Raw genomic sequence first — 21,477 nt, 5'->3', positions numbered from 1 at the left:
TGGATTAGGGGCAAAAGTGTCCAAGGCTTTGGATTTTTGACACTTGGCACCCTAATCTATAATGTTTGACCAGATATCTCTCTCTCTCTCTCTCTCTCTCTCTCTCTCTCTCTCTCTCTCTCTCTCTCTCTCTCTCTCTCTCTCTCTCTCTCTCTCTCTCTCTCTCTCTCACGTACAGAAGCATTCAGCCATTTTTTCCCCAGAATTTTCCTCTTCTTCTTCACGTTTACGGTTCTGCGGTCCCCGTTTACGCCATTTCTACGATGCTGTTCACGCCCAGGAACAGTACCCAGGAGCTGTCCCCACCAAGCCAGGCACCACCATCAACCATTTCCACCTCACGACCATCGCGGCCCGGTTTTTTGTCCAAAACGGCCTTGTTTTTCTCCTTTTCTCTTTCTCGGTGCGTAAACAAGATACAGTCGGAGCTTCCAGCGGAGAACTCCGATCGCGCAGTCCGTCGACACCCGGCCCGTCCCGGCTTCGCCGTACGTCACCGTACGTCACCCGTCAACCACTCGATCCGTACGGTGTCCGGTGTCAGTACTGTTTCACCGATCCCCGTACGGATCAGCATTCGCGCGGACCGTACGGACGCCTTGCGTATCCACCGGCACCTTGCCGGCCACCGTCCCAGCCTGTCCGTACAGTGTCCGTACGGAGTGGTACTGTTCACCGCGTCCGTACGGGGTGCACCTTCCGCCAGTCCGTACATCGCCGGCGACAGCTGCCCCGTGTCCCGCCCGTTCCAGCCAGTTCGTCTCGCCTTTTTGGTAAGTGTTTTCCCCAAATGTCATTTAGGACCTCGGGTATTTCTAGACTCGTTTGAAGTTCGGTTTAAGTGATTTTAGGGACTGTTTGTGGCTGTTTCGTGGCTGTCTTCGGGACTAAGTTAGGGGTTGAATGTTTGGAGGTTGTGGGCTGATTGGGCGACGAAATTCGAGGTTTAGGAATGCTGAGTTAGGGCTGTGATGTCGAGGATCGATCGGGAATTAAATGGGTGATTAATTAGAAATGTATTGGCTTGATTGGGTTTATCGGATTAATTGTGTAGTTTGCTGTCATTGGCTTGTTCTAGTTTGTGCTTGGGCCGAATGTGATGTGGTGCTATGCCGTGTGTGTGGCTATGAGGTGTGGTGGCGTGGACATGTGAATGTGCATTGAGTTCGTGTGCCGAGTGTGGGTGATCATGTGGTGTTCGTGTGATGAGAATGCGTGTTTGTGAAGTGTACGTGAGATGTGAATTTGGTGCGTGGCTATGTATGTGTGAGGCGTGTATGTTTGGCCGTGCGTGTGCTGGTTGTGTGTAAGTGTGGTTTGAGTGGAACGAGGATATGGAAATGTAGGATTGGTTGGAAAGGTCCGTCCTGAGGCGTGTACGTTTACGCGGGACGATGCCGTCCCCGACGAGGTGACGATGCCCGGCCCGACGAGGTGTCGATGCCTGGCGTGGTCGAAGACCGTTGGCCTCGATGCGTTTTACGCGGCGCGGTAGAAGGAAAGTGTGTGTAGGATTCCGTCCCGAGGCGTGTACGTTACGCGGACGATGCCGTCCCTGACGAGCTGACGATGCCCGGCCTGACGAGGTGTCGATGCCTGACGTGGTCATAAGACCGTTGGCCTGATGCGTTTTACGCGGGCGCGGTAGAAGGAAAGTGTGTGTAGGATTCCGTCCTGAGGCGTGTACGTTTACGCGGGACGATGCCGTCCCTGACGAGGTGACGATGCCCGGCCCGACGGGGTGACGATGCCTGACGAGGTCAGAAGACCGTTGGCCTGATGCGTTTTACGCGGGCGCGGTAGTGGTGGAAAGGTTGAAAATGAGTGGGATTTGGCAAGACAAGCGAGAGGATTGTGGAAAGTGACGCATGGTGTGAGTAGCGTGCGAGTGTGTTTGTATCGCGTGATGTGATGCTTAATTATGGGGTAGAAACTGCTAGGCACGGTATAGGACGTGCCCAAGTGGTTTCTGTCTTATAATTGAGGCACACGCGCGTCTGTGATTCCTTGCTGTGATGTGTTGGCTGTGTTATTGTCTAACGTGCAGGAACGTGCGTGATGGATTCCAGGTAGGGTCGCATGTGATTGTTAGTTTGGCCGATCGTTGTGTGTTATGTATGTTTTCGTCTGGCGGTACGTGAGTGCCTACGTGGGGTTTGGGGTTGTACACTTATTGAGATTCGTCTCACGGTTGTATAACCGCCACTTTCAGACCCCCGGCCCTAAACCCGGGAAGTGAGCCTTTTCTTTTTGGAAGTCCGGGGAGCTGCTGTTGGTGCCCAGTGGAGCTGCAGGTGAGTTCCAGAGATTCAAGCCAGAGATTCAGAAGCAGACTGGAGGAGGGCGATCCTTAGGTTTTTCCTTAAGATTTTGGGGGTTGTGTAAATCGGGTTGACCCATAGGGAAGTTAAGTTAACCAGACCCTGATATTTTGTTGACGGTGATTTCGGATGCTAGTTGTTAATTATGCCTGTAATATAATGTATGTATATTTGGTGTTGTATGAATATGTGGTTGCTGGATTGTTCTGTTGTTCTACCCCGTTGTCGTCATTATTTGTCCGGGGTTTTATTATTCGCTTCCGCATGTGGCTCTGATGTTTGGGTTGGGTCGGCGACGTTCCTGGGACGTCGCATCATTTCGACCGGAGCAGGGGATGTCGCGAGCTCGATGGGGTTCGGGGCGTGACATTCGATATCTCGAGTCTATTTTGCCAAAGGAGAAAGGAAAATCAACGAGGATCTCGGCCGGGGAGTTCAGAAACGATTGGTGAAGTGGAGAAGTGTGATCGGGGCTTTGAGCAACTATGAAATGCCACTTAAAAACAGACCATGGGCCAATGGAGATGAGATTGGTTCATTTGATTTGCGAACACGTGAAAAAAACAAAATTGCAGATGAATCTATCTAGGGAAAAAAATATGGGTTGCCCTGAAAGAAAATAAGATGAGAGAATGTTATTTGAGACGGATGGATCATGTTAAATTGAAGATTTTCGGATGCTTTAATGAGGAGATCCGAGCAGGATGTGTACACTGCCTTGGAAGGGATCGGAAAATACTTAGAAAGGACATGAAAAGAGTCTAATCAAAACATAGGGCATCGAGAGCCTATAGAGAATCTAATACGTGATCGGCACAATTTACGCAATGAAATTCATGTAACCAACTTCATTTACCGTGATAAGATTTGGTTTGTTGTTGGAAGTGTTCAAAACCTGCTTGGATTCTAGTCAACATACAACAAAGGAATTGTGGGAGGGATGATTCAGTATTACTTAGGATATTTTAAGAAATTGATACAAACATTTACATATTTTCTCGTATCATATTCCATTGTCTCCCCACTTACAAAGAAGAATCCGATCACATAAAATGATGCATAAGTCTTATTGATAAAGTTGGAGAATGTTCTCTTTTCTCGGATAGAGAAACCATCAGAATATTTTCGACAAGTCAAAATTGTACATACAAATTAAAAGCACAAGTCCAGTTATCATGAGATTTACGAAGTTTCTAATGACATAATTTTTGAATTTGTTAAACAAATTAATGTGAAAATTATGTTATACAAATTCATTTTTCTCTTGAGAATTGTTTTTATCGTTGTTATTTTCATTTTAACAGGAAAATTAAAAGAACGAGTCTAATTATGACGCACCTCAAATTCTTGGGGAAGAATAATAACACTTTTCAATCTTTGAATAGTAAGATAAAAAACAAAGGTTCAATATAGTCAAAAGTCTTCACGCGGAGGCCCTTGGGACGTGTGGTTATCTAAAACAATGACGAGTCTTGAATAAGAGAAAGCATTGAAAGAACACATACTTAGACCCAAAAGGAGACGAGGGAAGTCACGAACGAAGAAGAAAATGAATAAGAGAAATGCATTGCATGGCTTAGCAATTGTTCTTCCACTAGCCCCTCTCTCCGTGTACGCTTACAGATTCCTGCAAGAGAAAACAAGCGCAGATTGGAACTACGACGTGTTCTTGAGCTTCAGAGGCGAGGACACCCACACCGGCTTCACCGATTTCCTCTACAACAGCCTGGTAGCTGCCGGGGTCCACGTGTTCAGGGACGACGACGCGCTCCCGGTCGGGGAGGAGATAGGCCCGGAGCTCCTCCGGGCCATCAGGACTTGTAGGATTGCGATCCCCATCATCTCCGAGCAGTATGCGCAGAGCGAATGGTGCCTCAAGGAGCTCACCGAGATCATGGAGTGCCACACCAAGCATGGCAAATCAGTCTTCCCCGTGTTCTATAAGGTGGATCTATTTGACGTAGGTCACCAACGCGGTAGCTTTGGAAAGGCCCTATGTGAACATAGGATGCGGTGCAGCCCAGAAGAACTGGCAAAATGGAGCGCAGCGCTGACTTCTGTAGCGAGGATTAGAGGATGGTTATCACAGACCATTGCTAATGGGTATGTATTTATATATGACTCTACAAATCTGAATGCGAACCTCTTGTGCACTTGGATTGGAATGACCAACCAGGAATCGCAGAGGTAGGGGAAGGAAGGAATGGAACTGTGCGCCTAACTTTCGTTTTACACGTAAATATTTGGGCAGGCATGAAGGAGACCTGGTGAAAATGGTGGTCGCGAACGTTTCGAGTGAATTGAAGACGACATGGATCAAACGGCTCCCCCTGTATCCTATATTGATGTCTAATGACCACCTGATCTTATGTGGTCAAGCGCCTTTCATTCGTGAGTATTCTCTGTGCTCATCGTGTGAGAGCCTTGGGATCACTTCAATTTCCGCAATGAGAAGGCATGTAAGGTTCGCGTGGTTTATAAGCTAGATCGATTTCATGGCTTTAAAAAGTCACCTTTTTCTTTGGAATTTTCGTATGATTCGTACTGGCTACCTCTTATCATCATCATCTTTGGTTTGTCTTGCTGGATCGCAGTGTATCTTTACTTTTTGGAGAAGAAAAGAGAGAGTAAATGGCAAGTGTTCTTGGCCTTTCGTAGCTCTGATACTCGATACGGCTTTGGTGTTTACCTTTACATCAGCCTTGTGGCCGCAGGAATCAGAGTGTTTAGTGATCATGATCCGTCCCTTATAGGTACAGATGTTGCTCATGAGATTCTTAATGCCTTCGACCACTGCAAGATATCCATTCCGATCCTCTCTGAAAATTATGCCTCCTCTCGTTGGTGCCTCGATGATCTAGCTGAGATGGTCGAACGCAAGAGAACGAAAGGTCAAAAAGTGTTGCCTATCTTCTATAAAGTAAAGCCCTCGCACGTGCGAGACATATCGTATCGTTTTAAAGCAGACATGCTTCAACACAAGGAACCGTTCGATGGAATTACTTACGAGCGGTGGGAGCAAGCACCCAAGAAAGTTGGGTCCTTCAAAGGATGGGAATCAGAGAAAATCGCCAATGGGTACATACTTTCCACCAAAACCTTAATTTGATGCTATGACTAGATACTTCTTATACTACTCAGAGCTTACTTCAATTTTATTTGGCAATTGGCAGGCATGAAGGGATACTTGTAAAACGGGTCGTCAAGGAGGTTTCGAGGATGTTGAAGAATCCCCAAACACTTGATCCCACCATGCCCGTCCAATGAATATTGATTAATTCCTGGGGTCAGTAACAGCTCATGTTTGGCATATGTGATTCTCGTTTCATAAGAGGATTTCCTGGATGATCAAACGTGTCATCATTTGCATTAATATTCTAAAGGCGGGCGACGAATTCTTTTGGACCTAAGAAACATGTTACGAGAGTCATGTTATGTAATCTGTTTAATAAACACGTCGTTGGTGGATTCGGATGTGACACGAATGACGGATGTCTCATGTTCGGATTTGACAAGTCTGATCTGTTACAAATAAGGAGAGGATATAAAAAGAAGCGTGAATGAGAGCAGGCAAACCAAGGGAACGAAAGGAGGAGAGAAAAATGTCCAAACAATAGAAAGTCCAGTCATCTTAATTTGTTGTCTGAAGGTGCCATAAGGGAGTTGCTATTGAGATGAAGTAAAATGCAATTGTCTGAAATACAGATTGCCTTCAAATTAAGTCTAGGACATCTTCCTTACTATAACTAATCGAAAACAAAATGAGCAAATGAAAATGGGAGTGCATTAACATACCTTGAAATATACTACAATGTACTCCATCACTGGAAGAGAATATCTCATTTCCTAGCTTTTTCATCTTTCTTGAAACTAAGATCTGATCATGCGCGCATGGAAAAAGAAGCCATGCTAACTTTGTTGAGAGGGAGGTTTTCATAGGAAGAGAGAAGGCATTCTCACTTAAGCAGCTTATCATTCACAAGAAAAGGTAAAATACAGTTTCCCCAAGCCCACACGAGAGGTTATTACACTGGTCAACGGAGAAGAGTTGCTGTCAAAATTCAATAATCAACAGAGAGAAAGCACCTCCACTCCAGAACCATCGCGCACACCCCTATATCACGCAATGCCAGCTTTGAGCCTCGTCTACGTTGTCCCGCATTTGGTTGTCCAGAATTGGCAACTACTCCTGCCAATTTAAACTTTTCATTCATGCAAAACCTGCATTACCAAACCATACTGGACATTAGATATTCGAGACAGGTTTAGTTTCGAGGAGGCACGATGTTGTCTCAAGCTAACGATAACTAATATATAGGCTAACTGATAAATCTGGCTGCTCATGTTCTATTACAAATATATAGAGCACAATCAACTTATTTACTTCGGTCATGGTTTGTCATTGTACATCCTCCAAGGCCCCATTACAACTGCACCACAAGATTGATGATTTGTTAGAGATCAGAGGCACCAGTCGATGCTTATTGGACCAAACTAGGTATGCATGAACAATATTTAGTCAAGCGCCAGCCACCTCAGTTTCCTTCAGACTGCTCGTTGGAAGTTAAATTACACAAAATGATGCACACGAAGACATGAAGAAAGAAAGTAGAAATCATACTGTTGCTATGATGTTAGAACCAATCTGCTCCTCTTGATCTTCCATCTTGCTCCTTATCAGAAAGATGTACATAAGCTGCACCACCACCAGGTACTATACGCTCGTCCATCGCGGCAAATGTGCCCTGCTTTGCGTCCTCTATTCTAAGTTTCTGGAGTTCCATCTCAGTGTGTGCTCCTGCATATTTGCCGGTGTTGCAAAACATATGTTGACAGATGTTTGAGTAATTACTTCAGATTTGTGTGTCATCTCTTTTATGCAGGAGAAGCTTATATTGCATTTCGGATTTCTATGCTTGTGTGAGAATTATTAGTTCTTGGCATCACTACTAATAAGGAATCAAATCAAATGATTGGCCTTTGGCTCTGGCCATAAATGGATAGTTTCGATTAGTTCCCTGATCTAGATCTAAGCTATGGTTTACTAATGGTGGTGAAATTTCTGCCTTTTGTGCATCTATCTCATTAGACCGTGCTCTTTCAGAAAACCATGCAGCTGGACTGAGGGTCTCATGGTGATATCAAGCTTCACCAGGGCATAAAAACATACTTAAGGATTTCCTTCCTCAACGACCCATTTGATACGATACGAACAGGCATGATACGGGAATTCTTCTCCCCGAAAGAAAGATGAAAATTTGAAACGTCTTGTATCGCACGGCTGATTTTGTTCCTCAAGGCAGAAATGAATGAGTATGTCCTCAACTTTTAAGAAGATGCACTGTCCTTCCTCCTTTTGACTGTCTATGCTTTGTGGACCGACCATTGTCATTAGCATAGGCACTATGTTGACGCACCATAGAGATCATTTTTGGAATCAAATGACATTAGCTCAAGTTCTCCCTAAGTCCCTATAAACCTGAAGTGTGAGATGAATGGAAAAGAGCAGACAAAAGGAGAGGGAACAGAGTCCTGCTCCTCTTTCATTCGTCGAGTCTTTAATTACGAGAAATTGTCTTAAAGAGTATTGTCTTCTCTCTCTTATAATCATTGGTTTCTACTTAGCTATGCCATCAAGATATGTCGGATTAAGAATCTTTTCGACGAGGTGCTGATCAGCCTTCACAAGCAGGAAAAGTCGTCTCAGATTCGATCAGGCAGTTGAAAAGTAACTCAAGAATGTACCTTATCCGAGATTGTAGATGTGAAGAGCAATTGCATTGGACCAAAGTGCATTGTAGCTCCCTCCTGGCGCTAGGATGAGAGGCTTGGGTATGATACTCTTGCAAATGTCTAACATCACGTTCTTGAGATGCCACTCTTATACCGACTCCATTCCCAGTCAATTCATCCCTGAACAGCAAGGGTCAACGTGTCCAAATGTGTACATACAAAATCATCACCCACAGTATAAGCATCTCATCCGCCTAAAGTCGAGTTCGCTCATATATTATTGGAAGTAATACCGATTACATCATCGGAAATAAGCGTATATTGGCGGAGGAAACGCTTCTGAAGTCACTTTACATAGATCCAGAAGCAGAATAGAACTTTACCTGTCTAGATGGTCATCTCCCAAATATTGAACTTTTGTTATCGCGAACCACTTGAAAATTTACGAAATATTCAAATATCAAATACTCAAGTGTAAAATGGCATATGCTTTTTCATAATTTTCGGGAACATAAATACTTTTTTTCCGTTTTAAGAACTTAGAGAAAAAAGTCTAAGTAATAATTAAGAACTATAAATAGAAAAATTATATCTTCAACTAGTGTATTGAATTCATCATCATCATCATTATTATTTGACATTTTCTTTACCTTGTGGTCAATAATGGTCCGTTATTCTTTGCACGAGTAACGCACCCTTATTTAGGCATTATCCTTTGCTTAAATTTAACCTAAGATCGGAGCCAAAAACATATTTTAATGTTTCGTGATGATAGACGATTGGATTCCCATGGTACGACTTGAAAATATTATTAAACAAAAATACGACTTGATAGACGTTTGGTACGTTGACATGCATAGACCCATTCTACGCTTTGAGAAATCATGCATGGACCAATGTCATTATTTCACAAGCCATATTAATTTGGCTATTATCGTTGACGAGCCGTCAAAACCTTCAATCTAGCCTTATGGAGTTTAATAATTAGACTTTCCTAAGTTCTGATTGTTCTTCAATCGCGATTTCAATTCCGTAGTTCCAAAGAAGCAGATGCTGTCATCTTTTCTTTTCAAAATTGGCACATCATGTCAGCATTTTAATTAAGTTTGTGCGAAAATTGCGCATGGCAGGACCAATCACTCCCCCCTATAGATTTATACTGTGGGTCGTATCTTAAATTGGATTAAATTTAGGTTTTTGAGCTTTCGATGCAAAATACGAGCATATGTATGCGCAACAATATTGGAGGTAAAAAACTATAGATTCTCACAAGCTTCGTCTAATAGATTGATGAAGAAGTAACTCACAGCCAAACGGTGCTGCTTAATGGAAATATATTCGACGTGAGTCCATCCGGTGACATACCTACTTTGGAACCTACATACGTGAATTCATCTAAGTTCAATTGTAAATGCTCACATGTCATATTATGTCATTCCTGCTTGTAATGGATAGGAAGGTGGAACCAAATTAGTTTCCTACTACAATTGATTGAAGAAGAGAAATAACGCAATTTTTTCTCTTTCCAATTCCTTCCTTAATCCTTGTGGCTTATTCTACTCTATCGGAAAACTAATGAGCAATCAGATATTCCTATTTGCGTATCCAAAGGAAAAGCACTATCGTGGAAGTTAACGGCAGCGAGCACGTGCAACTTTCGCGATCGAGCCACATTGAGATTGACATGCTAAATCCTTGAACAGATCTAATTGCTGCATTCTCTCTACCTGTGAAAAAAAGTCAAGTCAAAGTCAACTAGCCGTGCTTCAAAATTAAAAGCACGAGTCTAATTGTGATCCGCTTCAAATTTTAGGGGACGAATAATAAGACTATTCACCCTTTGAATAGTCAGGAAGACAAATTAAAAGACAAGAAGAGGTGCAATATAGTCAAGTCTCAATGCGGAGATCTGAGCAAAATGTGTACATTGTATTAGAAGTGACCGGGAGTAATTAAAAGGACTTGAAAGGAAACTACTGAAAACATAGGGTATTTATAGAGCCTACGGAAAATCTAATTTGTGACCAGCTCCATTTTGCGTAATACAATTTAGTTTGTTGTTATAGGTGTCGAGAACTGGCAATATCAGCACATGCTTAGATTCTAATCAACACAAAACAAGGAAATGTGGGAAGGATGATTTAGTTAGTCTAAATTTTGGGATATTCTTAGAAATTGATGCAAACGTTTACTTCTTATGTCATATTTCGGTGCCCCCCTATGTAAGAAGCATAATCCGATCACACAAGATGATGCAGAAGCAATACTGATGAGGCTCGTTAGTTGTTAAGTCGTTTTGAATGAATATTGACTTGCTCCATGGACGATTTCAAATAATCCGTGAGTTGTTAAGACATTTACGAAGTTATTCGTGATATACAATTGAATTCACTAACACTTTAGGAAAATCACCAAGTCAAAAAGACAAAATTATCTCATGCAATTTTATTTTTGCTCTTAAGAGTTGCTCTCATCGGTGTTGTTTTTCTTTTTAATCAAGGAAAATTAAAATCACAAGTCAAGTTAAGACAAGCCTCAAATTTTAGGGGAAGAATAGTATAATCACCCTTTGAAAAAGTCAAGAAGACGAATCAAAAAAAGAAAAAGAAAAAGAGACAAAAATGAAATGCAATATAGTCAACGTTTTCATGATGAGGCGCTTGGATTTGAAGCAAAACGAAAACCATGACTCGAATCTTGAAAGCATCGATTCTTGAACAACAGAAAGCATTGAAAGAAGACACGAACCCTTCTGGGCGTGTACGCGTACGGATTCCTGCGGGAGAAAGCAAGAGCCGTCCCTCAGAACTATGACGTGTTCTTGAGCTTCAGAGGCGGAGACACTCGCACCAGCTTCATGGATTTCCTCTACAACAGCCTGGTAGCTGCTGGGGTCCACATGTCCAGGGACAACGATGCGCTCCCGGTCGGCGAGGAGATTGGCCCGGAGCTTCTCCGGGCTATCAAGAGTTGTAGGATTGCAATCCCCATCATCTCTGAACAGTATGCAGAGTAAATGGTGTCTCCGTGAGCTCACCAAGATTATGGATTGCCACGAGAAGCATGGATTATCAGTCTTCCCTGTATTTTATATGGTGGACGTTTTTGATGTAGCTCGCCAATTCGGTAAATTTGGAGAGGCTCTAAGGAAACATGAGTTGCAGTTCAGCTCAGAAGTGCAGGGCTGGCGGGAAGTGCTGTTTCTTGTAACAAGGATTAGAGGATGGTCATCACAGACCATTGCTAATGGGTATGTATGTCTGTATATTTGTCTGTATATATGAAGGTGTGTATATATAAATGTACGTATGTCTTCCGCTCCGTGGAGGAAGGTTTGGATCTTTCAATCTTATGTGGTGAGGATGCGAGTAAGTATGCATGTACTTACTTACGAATCTACGAGTCTATATCCATCCCATATCTGAATGCGTTCCCCTGTGCACTTGGATGGGAATGACCGGTCCAGAATCATAGAGTTAGGGAAAGGAGGAATCAAACTGTCCACCTAACTTTGCTTTTACAAATGTATACATGGGCAGGTATGAAGGAGAGCTGGTGAAAATGATGGTCGCAACGGTTTTAAGTGAATTGAAGACGATGTGGATTGAACGGCTCCCCATAAGATCAGGTAACTCCCAATTCCATTGGAATCAAGTGCCGCTTATTCGTGAGTGTTCTCTGTGTTCATCATGTAGAGCTTTGGCCGCCCTTCAATTCCCACATAGAGAAGGCATGTGAAGTTCGTGTGGTTTATGACCGAGACCAATCTCGTGGCTTTTAAAAATTAGCATGGTCTTTCGGAGTTGTCGTGTGATTCGTCTTGGCTACATCTTATCATCGCAGCGTATCCTTACTTTTCGGAGAAGAAAACAAGAGAAAGTAAATGCCAAGTATTCTTGTCCTTTCGCGGCCCTGATACTCGACACAACTTTGCTCCTTACCTCTACACCAGCCTTGTAGCTGCAGGAATCAGTGTGTTTAACCATGATGATCCGTCCCTCATAGGTAGAGATTTCAGAAATGAGATTTGGAAAGCCATAGACCACTGCAAGATATTCATTCCCGTTCTCTCTGAAAATTATGCCTCCTCTCATTGGTGCCTCCATGAGCTTGCTCGAATGGTTGATTGCAAGAGGATAAAGGGGCAAATGATATTGCCCATCTTCTTTAAAGTGAAGCCCTTGCACGTGCGATATGTCTCACATTGTTTTGGAGAGAACATGCTTCGACATAAGGAGCTAGTCGACCGAAGTACTTATGAACGGTGGGAGCAAGCTCTCAGGGAGGTTGGTTCCTCCAAAGGATGGATATCGGCGAAAATAGCCAATGGGTACTTTCATCTCCTACCAAAACTTTAATTTGATCTACTGCTGAAAACTTCTTCTTACACTACTCAGAGCTAGCTTCAATTTTATTTGGCAAATGGCAGGGATGAAGCGGTCCTTGTAAAACGGGTCGTCAAGGAGGTTTCAAGGTTGTTGAAGAATTCCCAGACACATGATCCCCCTATGCCTATTGATTCACCATTGATTCAGGCTTCAGGGTTCGCGGTTGGAATAAAATCTGGGCAGGTAATCGGACAACTTTCTGTACTCTGCTGCATCAACCGAAGGCTTACTTGCTCTGTTTGTTTCTCTTTGGTCTTAGTTTAAAAGAGCGTTGCCTGGAAACGCTGGGGTTGTACCTTCGTTTTTGGTACGCCAGTTGTGGAATATTTGCTGTCGGGCTCTGAATACCATTACACGTCCAGATAACCCAAGTCAAAAGGACAACTTCGACTTGTCAAAGTGCAAAATTTTCTCATGAATTCATTTTTGCTATTAAGAGATGTACTACTAGCCCTTCTGGCCATGCACGCTTATAGATTCCTTGCAGGAACAAAGAAGCGTCGTCCCTCGCAACTATGATGTGTACTTGAGCTTCAAAGGTGGAGACACAGGCACCGGCTTCACAGATTTCCTCTACAACAGCCTGGTAGCTTCTGGGGTCCATGTGGTCAGAGATGAAGACGCACTCCAAGTCGACCAGGAGATAGGCCCGGAACTTCTGTGGGCCATCAGGACTAGTAGAATCGCGATTCCCATCATCTAAGAGCAGTATGCGCAGAGTAAATGGTGTCTCCGCGTGCTCGCCGAGATGATGGATTGCCACAGAAAGCATGGCAAATCAGTCTTCCCTGTATTCTATAAGGTCCTTTTTGCTGATGTAGTTCGCCAACGCGGTAACTTTGAAGAGGCTTTATGGAAACATGGGAAGCAGTGCAGCTCAGAAGAAGTGCTAGAATGGCGGGAAGCGCTGAGTTCTGTAGCATGGATCAAAGGATGGATGTCACATACCATTGCTAATGGGTATGTACGTATGTATACATATCAAAGTATGTATTCTGTATTTACGAATCTGGAATCTATTTCCATCAGAAATCTGAATCCTAACCCCAATGCACTTCAATGGGAATGACCGATCTAGAATCGCAGAGTGAGGTGAAAGAAGGAACCAAACTGTACGCCTAACTTTGATTATACACATTTACTTGGGCAGGCATGAAGGAGAGCTGGTGAAAACAATGGTAGCAAAAGTTTTGAGTGAATTGAAGACATCGTGGATTGAACGGCACCCCATGTTCATAAGATCAGGTATCTTCCAATTTGAGCCGAGCGTCTACCATTCGTAGGAATTCTCTGTTCATCATGTGTGAGTTGGCCTCCCTTGAGTTCCCACATAGGGAAGGCATGTAAGGTTCACTAGGATTATGACATAGATTGATTTCGTGGCTTCTAAAGTTATCTTGTTCTTTTGGAATTTTCGCATGATTCGTATCAACTACATCTTATCATCATCACTTTGGTTTGTCTTGCTGGATCGCAGTGTATCTTTGCTTTTCCGAGAAGAAAAGAAGACAAACTAAATGGCAAGTGTTCTTGACCTTTCGTGGCCCTGATACTCGACGCGGCTTTGCTGCTTACCTCTACATCAGCCTTGTGGCTGCAAAAATCAAAGTGTTCAGCAATTACGATCCCTCCCTCATAGGTACATATGTTGGTTGTGAGATTCAGAATGCCATCGATCACTGCAAGATATCTATTCCTATTCTCTCCGAAAATTATGCCTCCTCTCATTATTGCCTCGATGAGCTAGCTCAAATGGTCGAATGCAAGAGAACAAAGGGGCAAAAAATATTGCCCATCTTCTATAAAGTGAAGCCCTCGAACGTGCGGGACGTATCGCATCGTTTTGGAGAGGACATGCTTCTACATAAGGAGCTCGTCAATGGAGTTACTTATGAGCGGTGGGAGAGAGCTCTCAGGGAGGTTGGGTCCTCCAAAGGATGGGTATCGGAGAAAATCGCCAACGGGTAATTTATTTCGTCATTCCCACCAAAGCCTTAATTTGATCATATTACTGGTAACTTTACTATAGTACTCAGAGCTTATTTCAAATTTTAATGGGCATTTGACAGGCACGAAGGGGTACTCGTGAAACGGGTGGTCAAGGAGGTTTTGAGGTTGTTGAACAATCCTCAAACACGAGACATCCACTGAATTTTTGGATGTCTCGTGTGCAAATTTGACAAGTCTGCTCTAATTACAGATAGAGAGAGGATTTGAAGAGATGCGTGAATGAGGGCAGGGAGACCAAGGGAACAAAAGGAGGAGAAAAAAATGTCCGAAATATAAAATAGTTGCTATCGAGTTGAAGTAAAACGTGATTAGCCTAGATACAGATTGCCTTGTGATTAAGTCTAGTGCATCTTCCTTATAGTCAAAAGAAAGCTTGTTCAAAGTATTACAAAAGTCCAAGCTTGGCCGTCTCAAAATCGAGCCGAAAACCGATGAAATATGACCTTAAGGTTGCCGGACGTGTACTGTTCATCTCACACGGAAAACTTCAAAAATTGTTTCGAAAGAAACTAAGTCCAAATCAAGATCTGTAAAATCCCACGGCTCCACAACACCTTGAACTACTAATTCTATATATATACGCAGTTCAACGACTCAAAAATCGAACTTCGCAACTTAAATTTCCCAAAATTCCGAATTTAAATCCTAAATCTGAAAACTTCTCCGATCGGATGAACGAGAGGTGCGAGTGCTTACTGAGCGTTGTAATACGAAATCGAATCGGCTAGGCGAGGTTCGCGCGGCGCAAAACCCTCTTCTCTTCTTCTTCTTCTTCTTCTTCCTTCTTTTTTCCTCTCTTTCTTTCTTTTCCTTTCTCCCTTTCTCGGCCGAGCATGCTCTCGACTTAAATGAGCTGAAGCTCCCATTGTTCTGCTTTTTGACTTTTTGACCCTTTTTTTTTTAATACCCAAATATTACATCTTCGGCGTGCTTCTTGATCACTTTGCACGGCATCCCTCCAATGACCACTTTGGTTTTGCCGACTTCAGCGTGGAGAGAAGAAATCCCCGTGAGCATCCAAATTCGGTCAATCCGTCAGCAAGTCCGAGTTTCCTTTTATTTTATTTTATTCTATTCTATTTCCTTTCTTTTCTTGACCAACAAGTTTTGCAGGCCAATTTAGTATCTAGACAAAATAGAAATATTCAACTTGAACTCCGCTGAATAGAAAATACGAATTCACGGTGTGGACTTTCCTTTAATAAATCGGGTTTATTCACGGGCTCACACTCAAGATACAATTTTTAACAACAACAATGGAGAGAGAGAGAACATTAGCTTCTTCTACTTTGTCTTCTGGTGCGATTGTTGGAAGCATGGAGGCAAAACACAAGCCGGGGTTGATAATCTATAAAGCAGAGGCCGAATCGAAAAGGAAAAGAGGTGCAACATAGTCGACGCTTTTCACGTTGAGGTCCTTGGATTGGTGGGTAAACGAAAACAATGAGTTGAGTCTTGAAAGCATCAAGTCCCGAGGACGAGAAGAAAATGCATGCCTTAGTAACTCTTCTACCAGCCCTTCTGCCCATGTACGCTTGCAACATCATGCCAAAGAAAACAAGGGCCGTCCCTCAGAACTACGACGTGTTCCTGAGCTTCAGAGGCGAAGACACTCGCAAGGGCTTCACCGATTTCCTCTACAACAGCCTGGTAGATGCCGGGTTCCATGTATTCAAGGACAACGAGGCACTCCCTGCTGGCAAGGAGATAGGCCCCGAGCTTCTCCAGGCAATCAGGAATTGTAGGATCGCGATCCCCATCATTTCTGAACAGTATGTACAGAGTAAATCATGCCTCCGTGAGCTCACTGAGATTATGGAATGCCACTCAAAGCATCGCAAATCAGTCTTCCCTGTATTCTATAAGGTAGATGTTGATGTACTTGAGCAACGCGGTAAATTTGGAGAGGCTCTACGGAAACATAAAAGGCGTTGCAGCTCAACAGAAGTGCAAAATTGGGAGTTTGCGCTGACTTCTGTAGCGAGAATTGGAGGATGGACATCACAGACCATTGCTAATGGGTATGTATGTATGTCTATATATGTATTTACGAATCTACAAATCAGAATCTGAACCTCCATGCACTTGGAGGGGAATGACCGATCTGGAAACACAGAGTTAGGGGAGTAAAGGAATTAAACTGTACGATTAATGTTGGTCTTTACACATATATATGTGGGCAGGAATGAAGCAGAGCTGGTGAAAATGGTGGCCGCAAAGGTTTTGAGTGATTTGAAGACGATGTGGTTCGAACGGCTCCCCATTTTTCCTATATTGATGTCTTTTTACCGCATAAGATCAGGTATCTCCCCCACTCCGCTTGAGCCCAGCACCTACCATTCCTAAGTATTCTCCGTGTTCATCATGTGAGAACTTCGCCCTCCCTTCTACTCCCGCATAGGGAAGGCATGTACGGTTTGCGTGGTTTATGACCTAGACCGATTTTGTGGCTTTCAATCTCTGACTTTTTCCGAATTTTCTTATAATTCGTACTAGCTAAATCTTACCATCATCGCTTTGGTTTGTCTTGCTGGATTGCAGCGTATCTTTACTTTTCCGAGAAGAAAAAAAGTGAAGTTTTCTTGGCCTTCCATGACCCTGATACTCGATGCGGCTTTGCAGCTTAACTCTACAGCGGCCTTGTGGATGCTGGAATCAGAGTGTTTAGTTTTGATGATCCGTTCCTAATAGGTAAAGACGTTAGGAGTGAGATTTGCAATGCCATCGACCAGTGCAAGATTTCCATTCCGATTCTCTCTGAAAATTTTGCTTCCTCTAATTGGTGCCTCGATGAGCTAGCTCAAATGATTGAATGCAAGAAAAAAAAGAGGCAAGAGATGTTGCCTATCTTCTATAAAGTGAAGCCCTCGGACGTGCAAGACCTATTGCATTCTTTTGGTGACAACATGCGTCAACAAAAGAAGCTATTCAACAGAAGTAGCTATAAGCGGTGGAAGGAAGCTCTCAAGGAGGTTGGGTCCTCCAAAGGATTGGAATCCGGAAAAATCGCCGACGGGTACTTACTTTCATCATTCCCACCAAAACTCATTTACTGGAAACTTACTTATGTGATCCTATTACTGGAAACTTCTTTTATTGCTCAGAGCTCACTTCAATTTTATTTGGCAATTGGTAGGCATGAAGGGGTACTTGTGAAACAGGTTGTCAAGAAGGTTTTGAGGTTGTTGACGAATTCCCAAACACAGGATCGCCCCATCTCCATCCACTGAACATTGACTCGATCATGGAGTTAGTCTCGATCATCTCCTATTTTACAAGAGGGTTTTTGTCAAAGATCCAAAGTGTCATAATCTATTATTCATCTTTTGCATTAATTTTCTGAAGACTGGCAATGAATTCTTTTGGAGTTAAGAAACATGTTGTCCATATCATGTTGTGTAATCTATTTAGTAAATATGTCGTTTTTGGATTCAAATGTGACACGATTAACGGATGTCTCCTGTTCGAATTTGACAAGTCTGTTCTGTTACTGAAAGAAAGGAAATGAAAGGAGGAGACGCAGATGTCCAAACAATAAAAGCCCAGTCAGGTTAATTAGTTGTCTGAAGGGGCCATGTTGGAGTTGCTACGGAGTTCGAGTAAAATGTGATCTTTCGAAATTCAGATTGCCTTCTAATTAAGTCTTGGACATCTTCCTTACTATAACTAGTCGAAAACTCAGTTCGTTACGCCATAAAACAAGATGAGAAAATGAAAATGCCAAAACAGTTCCGACTTGCCTTAACATAGCTTGATATACCAACACTGTACCCCATCACTAGAAGGGAATATCTCCTTTCTTAGCATTTTAGTCTTTGTTAGAACTAAAACCTGATTATGCACGCATGGAAAAATAAGCCATTTGATACCTAGCTAACGTTGTCAAGAGAGGCTTTTTCATAGGAAAAGAGAAGGCAACGATTAGATCTGTTCAGGGATTTAGCATGTCGATCTTAATGTGACTTGGTGCAGAAGTTGAACATGTTCGTTGCCATTGATTTCTCCAATATATGATCGTGCTTTTTCTTTGGTTACGCAATTAGGAATATTTGATTGCGTATTAGTTCTCCGAATAGAGTAGAACAAACCACCAGGATGTACGAAGTGATTGGAAAAAAGAAAAAAAAATTGTTTTTCTTCTTTAACAAATTTCAGTAGGAAACTAATCCGGTTCCATCTTCCTATCCATTACAAGAAGGAATGACATAATATGGCATGTGAGGCAAATACAACAGAATGAGGAAAGGTTACCATTGAACTTAGACGAATTCACATATTGAGGCTCCAGAGTAGGTATGTCACAAGACGGACTCAGGAGTAACATATTTCTATTAAGCAGCACCGTTGGCTCTTTAGATTCCCATCCTTCCGCGTTAAATGGTATTCTTCTCTCATATTTGCATGGTTTAAACCTCTCAGAAGCCAAATCTTATTCATTATGTCGGAGTCCATGGTGCCCGGTAGTTGTTCCGTCACCAGCATCCATGACCACAAAACTAGAGGTACCGTCCAGGTTTATCATCAGTGATGTGACCCGTCTGCAATAGTGGGTATTTCGGATCAGATAGCAAGCGCAAACACAAAGGATACACCCGGTTCTTTAGCCAACTAATATGCAAAACAAACTTACAGAGGCATTTGCACAATGAGCATAGGCACAGATCTTGTTCAATCCAGAGAAGCTCGCCCCCAGAACATCACTCCCCCTGAGTCAGGGCCAAAGCAGCGCACTACAGAGAAGAAATCAGAATCTGAAGGTCGTATTTTCATAACATGCTGCAGAGAGAGGGAGTGCCGACAAACTACGCTCATGTTTACTCTTGGTCTGTAAATATACTGGCAAAGTGCATCAATATGTAGGTTTTGGGACTTCAAGGAAGGCTTAGCCAAAACAAATCCCTTAGGTAGAGGTGCGACAAAAGGATTTAACAACAAGGGGACCCATGAATAAAATTTGAGAGGAGGAATATTCCCATCCATCAGCTAATGGAGAAGCCAACCAAAATGACATAAAGAGCTTGAAATGTCGCATTTTGAAATTTAAAGATTGATGGAGGAATTCAATTATAAATAACCTGTAATAGTCAGGATTTGGATCATTGGAAATTGCATGGAGCAGACCATAATTTCCACCTATCAGTGACTGCCTGAAGTAAGTTTCTGCTTTCAAAAGTAGAAGGAATGCCCATCTGATCCACATCTCTGTTTTCCAAACAAAAAAGCATCCATGTATCATCGCTATTTCTGCATAACAAGATCGAGGCCATCTATTTCACACATCAAGAAAAGTACTAGAAGCTGTACACAAATGCATTTGAAACACCATCGCGGCCGCCGTTGAAATCTCCTCCTGCTTCACCAACCCATATGCTACTGCTGAAGTAGCTGAAGAAGAACCCTTACTTGTGTTTTGCAGCTTTCTAAACTTCCTAGCTTCAGCCCTCACAAGCAGGAAAGGTTTATTTTCTTTCGGATCTAAGGATTTTGGGTCTTGTCCAAGAATTCCTTGAACCAAAGTGCATTACAGCTTCCTAACTTCCTAGCTAGGGCATTTATTTTCTTTCGGATCTAATGTCTTCAATGTTTTCTTCAGCTATGAATTTAATGAACAATTTTGAGCTTTGAGGATATGCTTGTTGAATATGTTTCGGCACAGGTATTTACTCTTGCAGTCAGAGGTTCAATAAGCCAAAAATTAGTGACAGTTCTGAAGTGGTGTCGGTAACTCTAGAGAATTGCCGGTGTTGCAAGCATATGTTGACAGATCTTTGAATAATTACTTCATAATTGTGTATCATCCCTTTTATGCAGGTGAAGCTTATATTGCTTTTCAGAGTTCATACTAGTGTGAGAATCGTTAGTATTTAGGAATCAAATCAAAGGATTGGCCTTTGGCTCCGGCTGAACATGGATAGTTTCGATTAGTTCCTGATCTAGATCTAAGCTATGTTTTATTATGGTGGTGAAATTTCTGTTTTGTGCATATCTCAACAGACAGTGCTCTTTTAGAAAACCATGCAGCTGGACTGAAGGTCTCATGGTGATATCAGGCTTCACCAGGGCATGAAAACATACTTATGGCCCTCCTTCCCCGACAACCCATTTGACAGTCGACCCGATATGAACATGCACGATATTCACAATATATAGAGTTGGGAATTATTCTCCGCAAACGGAAGATGGAAAAATTGAAGCAATTGATTTTGTTCCTCAAGGAAGAAATGAATATGTCCTCCAACTTTTAAGAAGATGCACTCTGTCCTCCCTCCTTTTGACGGTCTGTGCTTTGTAATCCAACCATGGTCATTAGCATAGGCACCATGTCAAAGCACCATGGAGATCACTTCTGGAATCAAATGAAATTAGCTCAAGTTCTCCCTAGTCCTATGAACCTGTAAGTATGAGATGAATGGGAAAGAGCAGAGAAAAGGAGAGGAAACAGAGTCCTGCTCCTCTTTCGAGTCTTTAATTACGAGAACTTGTCCTAAAGAGTATGATCTTCTCTCTCTTATAATTATTGATTTTTATTGGAAGCAAACATACATATGACAAGAGTATGTAATACTTATATGTCCGTTAAATAGCACTGTTTCTTTCAAAGATACAGTTGCAGATGACGAAACCTTTGATTAGTTTCAGTTTCATCTTTTCATATATCATACACGAAATCCCAAATGAAAGAGAACGAAATTTTGGAATAGTTGTCTGAATAGTAGAATCCAATGTGGATGATGGGTTATACTATAAGTTAATGAGTATAAAACGCTTCTTTTTTCTTTTTGAAAGGAAATTGCGTCTTGTGCGTTGCTTTGAAGCATTCTAAATCAAAATAGAAGAGAAAGATACAGCAGTGGGAGCTTGGAGGACCCTCCCTTGCCCTTCACCAAGGTTCAACAGAATCACTTTTTTCCTGCTCACCACCTGAATCGCATTTTCATTTCTCATTTCCGACGTGATCGCTTTAGTAGTACACATTACACGATATGAACAAAAAACTCGGCACATACCTTACCAACATAGATATC

At 42.5% G+C, this 21,477-nt stretch overlaps 2 protein-coding genes and 2 pseudogenes across 3 annotated transcripts; all 4 read left to right on the top strand.

Annotated features, from left to right (window-relative positions):
• Positions 1 to 3,773: 3,773 nt before the first annotated feature.
• LOC115667482 (uncharacterized) lies at positions 3,774 to 7,635 on the top strand. 2 transcript variants are annotated; one of them, XM_056303880.1, is made up of 5 exons: positions 3,774 to 4,424; positions 4,573 to 4,691; positions 4,916 to 5,399; positions 5,495 to 5,607; positions 7,426 to 7,635. In XM_056303880.1, exons 1-4 carry the CDS (start codon positions 3,871 to 3,873, stop codon positions 5,586 to 5,588), a joined length of 1,251 nt encoding a protein of 416 aa, XP_056159855.1. In that variant the 5' UTR covers positions 3,774 to 3,870; the 3' UTR covers positions 5,589 to 5,607; positions 7,426 to 7,635. The 2 variants fall into 2 exon arrangements, with proteins under 2 accessions (XP_056159855.1, XP_056159854.1); XM_056303879.1 differs by lacking the exon at positions 7,426 to 7,635 and having other exon boundaries at positions 3,776 to 4,424; positions 5,495 to 7,413.
• Positions 7,636 to 9,953: 2,318 nt separating this feature from the next.
• Positions 9,954 to 13,145, top strand: LOC130135207 (uncharacterized; annotated as a pseudogene).
• Positions 12,936 to 14,672, top strand: LOC115693923 (disease resistance protein L6-like). The gene is made up of 4 exons (XM_056303881.1): positions 12,936 to 13,402; positions 13,593 to 13,687; positions 13,920 to 14,406; positions 14,512 to 14,672. The coding sequence occupies exons 1-4, from the start codon at positions 13,191 to 13,193 to the stop codon at positions 14,591 to 14,593; spliced, it is 876 nt and encodes a 291-aa protein (XP_056159856.1). The 5' UTR covers positions 12,936 to 13,190; the 3' UTR covers positions 14,594 to 14,672.
• Positions 14,673 to 15,708: 1,036 nt separating this feature from the next.
• Positions 15,709 to 17,894, top strand: LOC115693922 (probable disease resistance protein RPP1; annotated as a pseudogene).
• The last annotated feature ends 3,583 nt before the right edge of the window (positions 17,895 to 21,477 follow it).

This window comes from Syzygium oleosum, unplaced genomic scaffold (assembly GCF_021117445.2).
Source record: "Syzygium oleosum isolate NSW1041296 unplaced genomic scaffold, Sole_v2.1 Sole_v2.29, whole genome shotgun sequence".
Taxonomy (NCBI): Eukaryota; Viridiplantae; Streptophyta; class Magnoliopsida; order Myrtales; family Myrtaceae; genus Syzygium; species Syzygium oleosum.
Note: the sequence above shows the minus strand (reverse complement) of the source record. Positions and strands in the feature narration are given on the sequence as shown.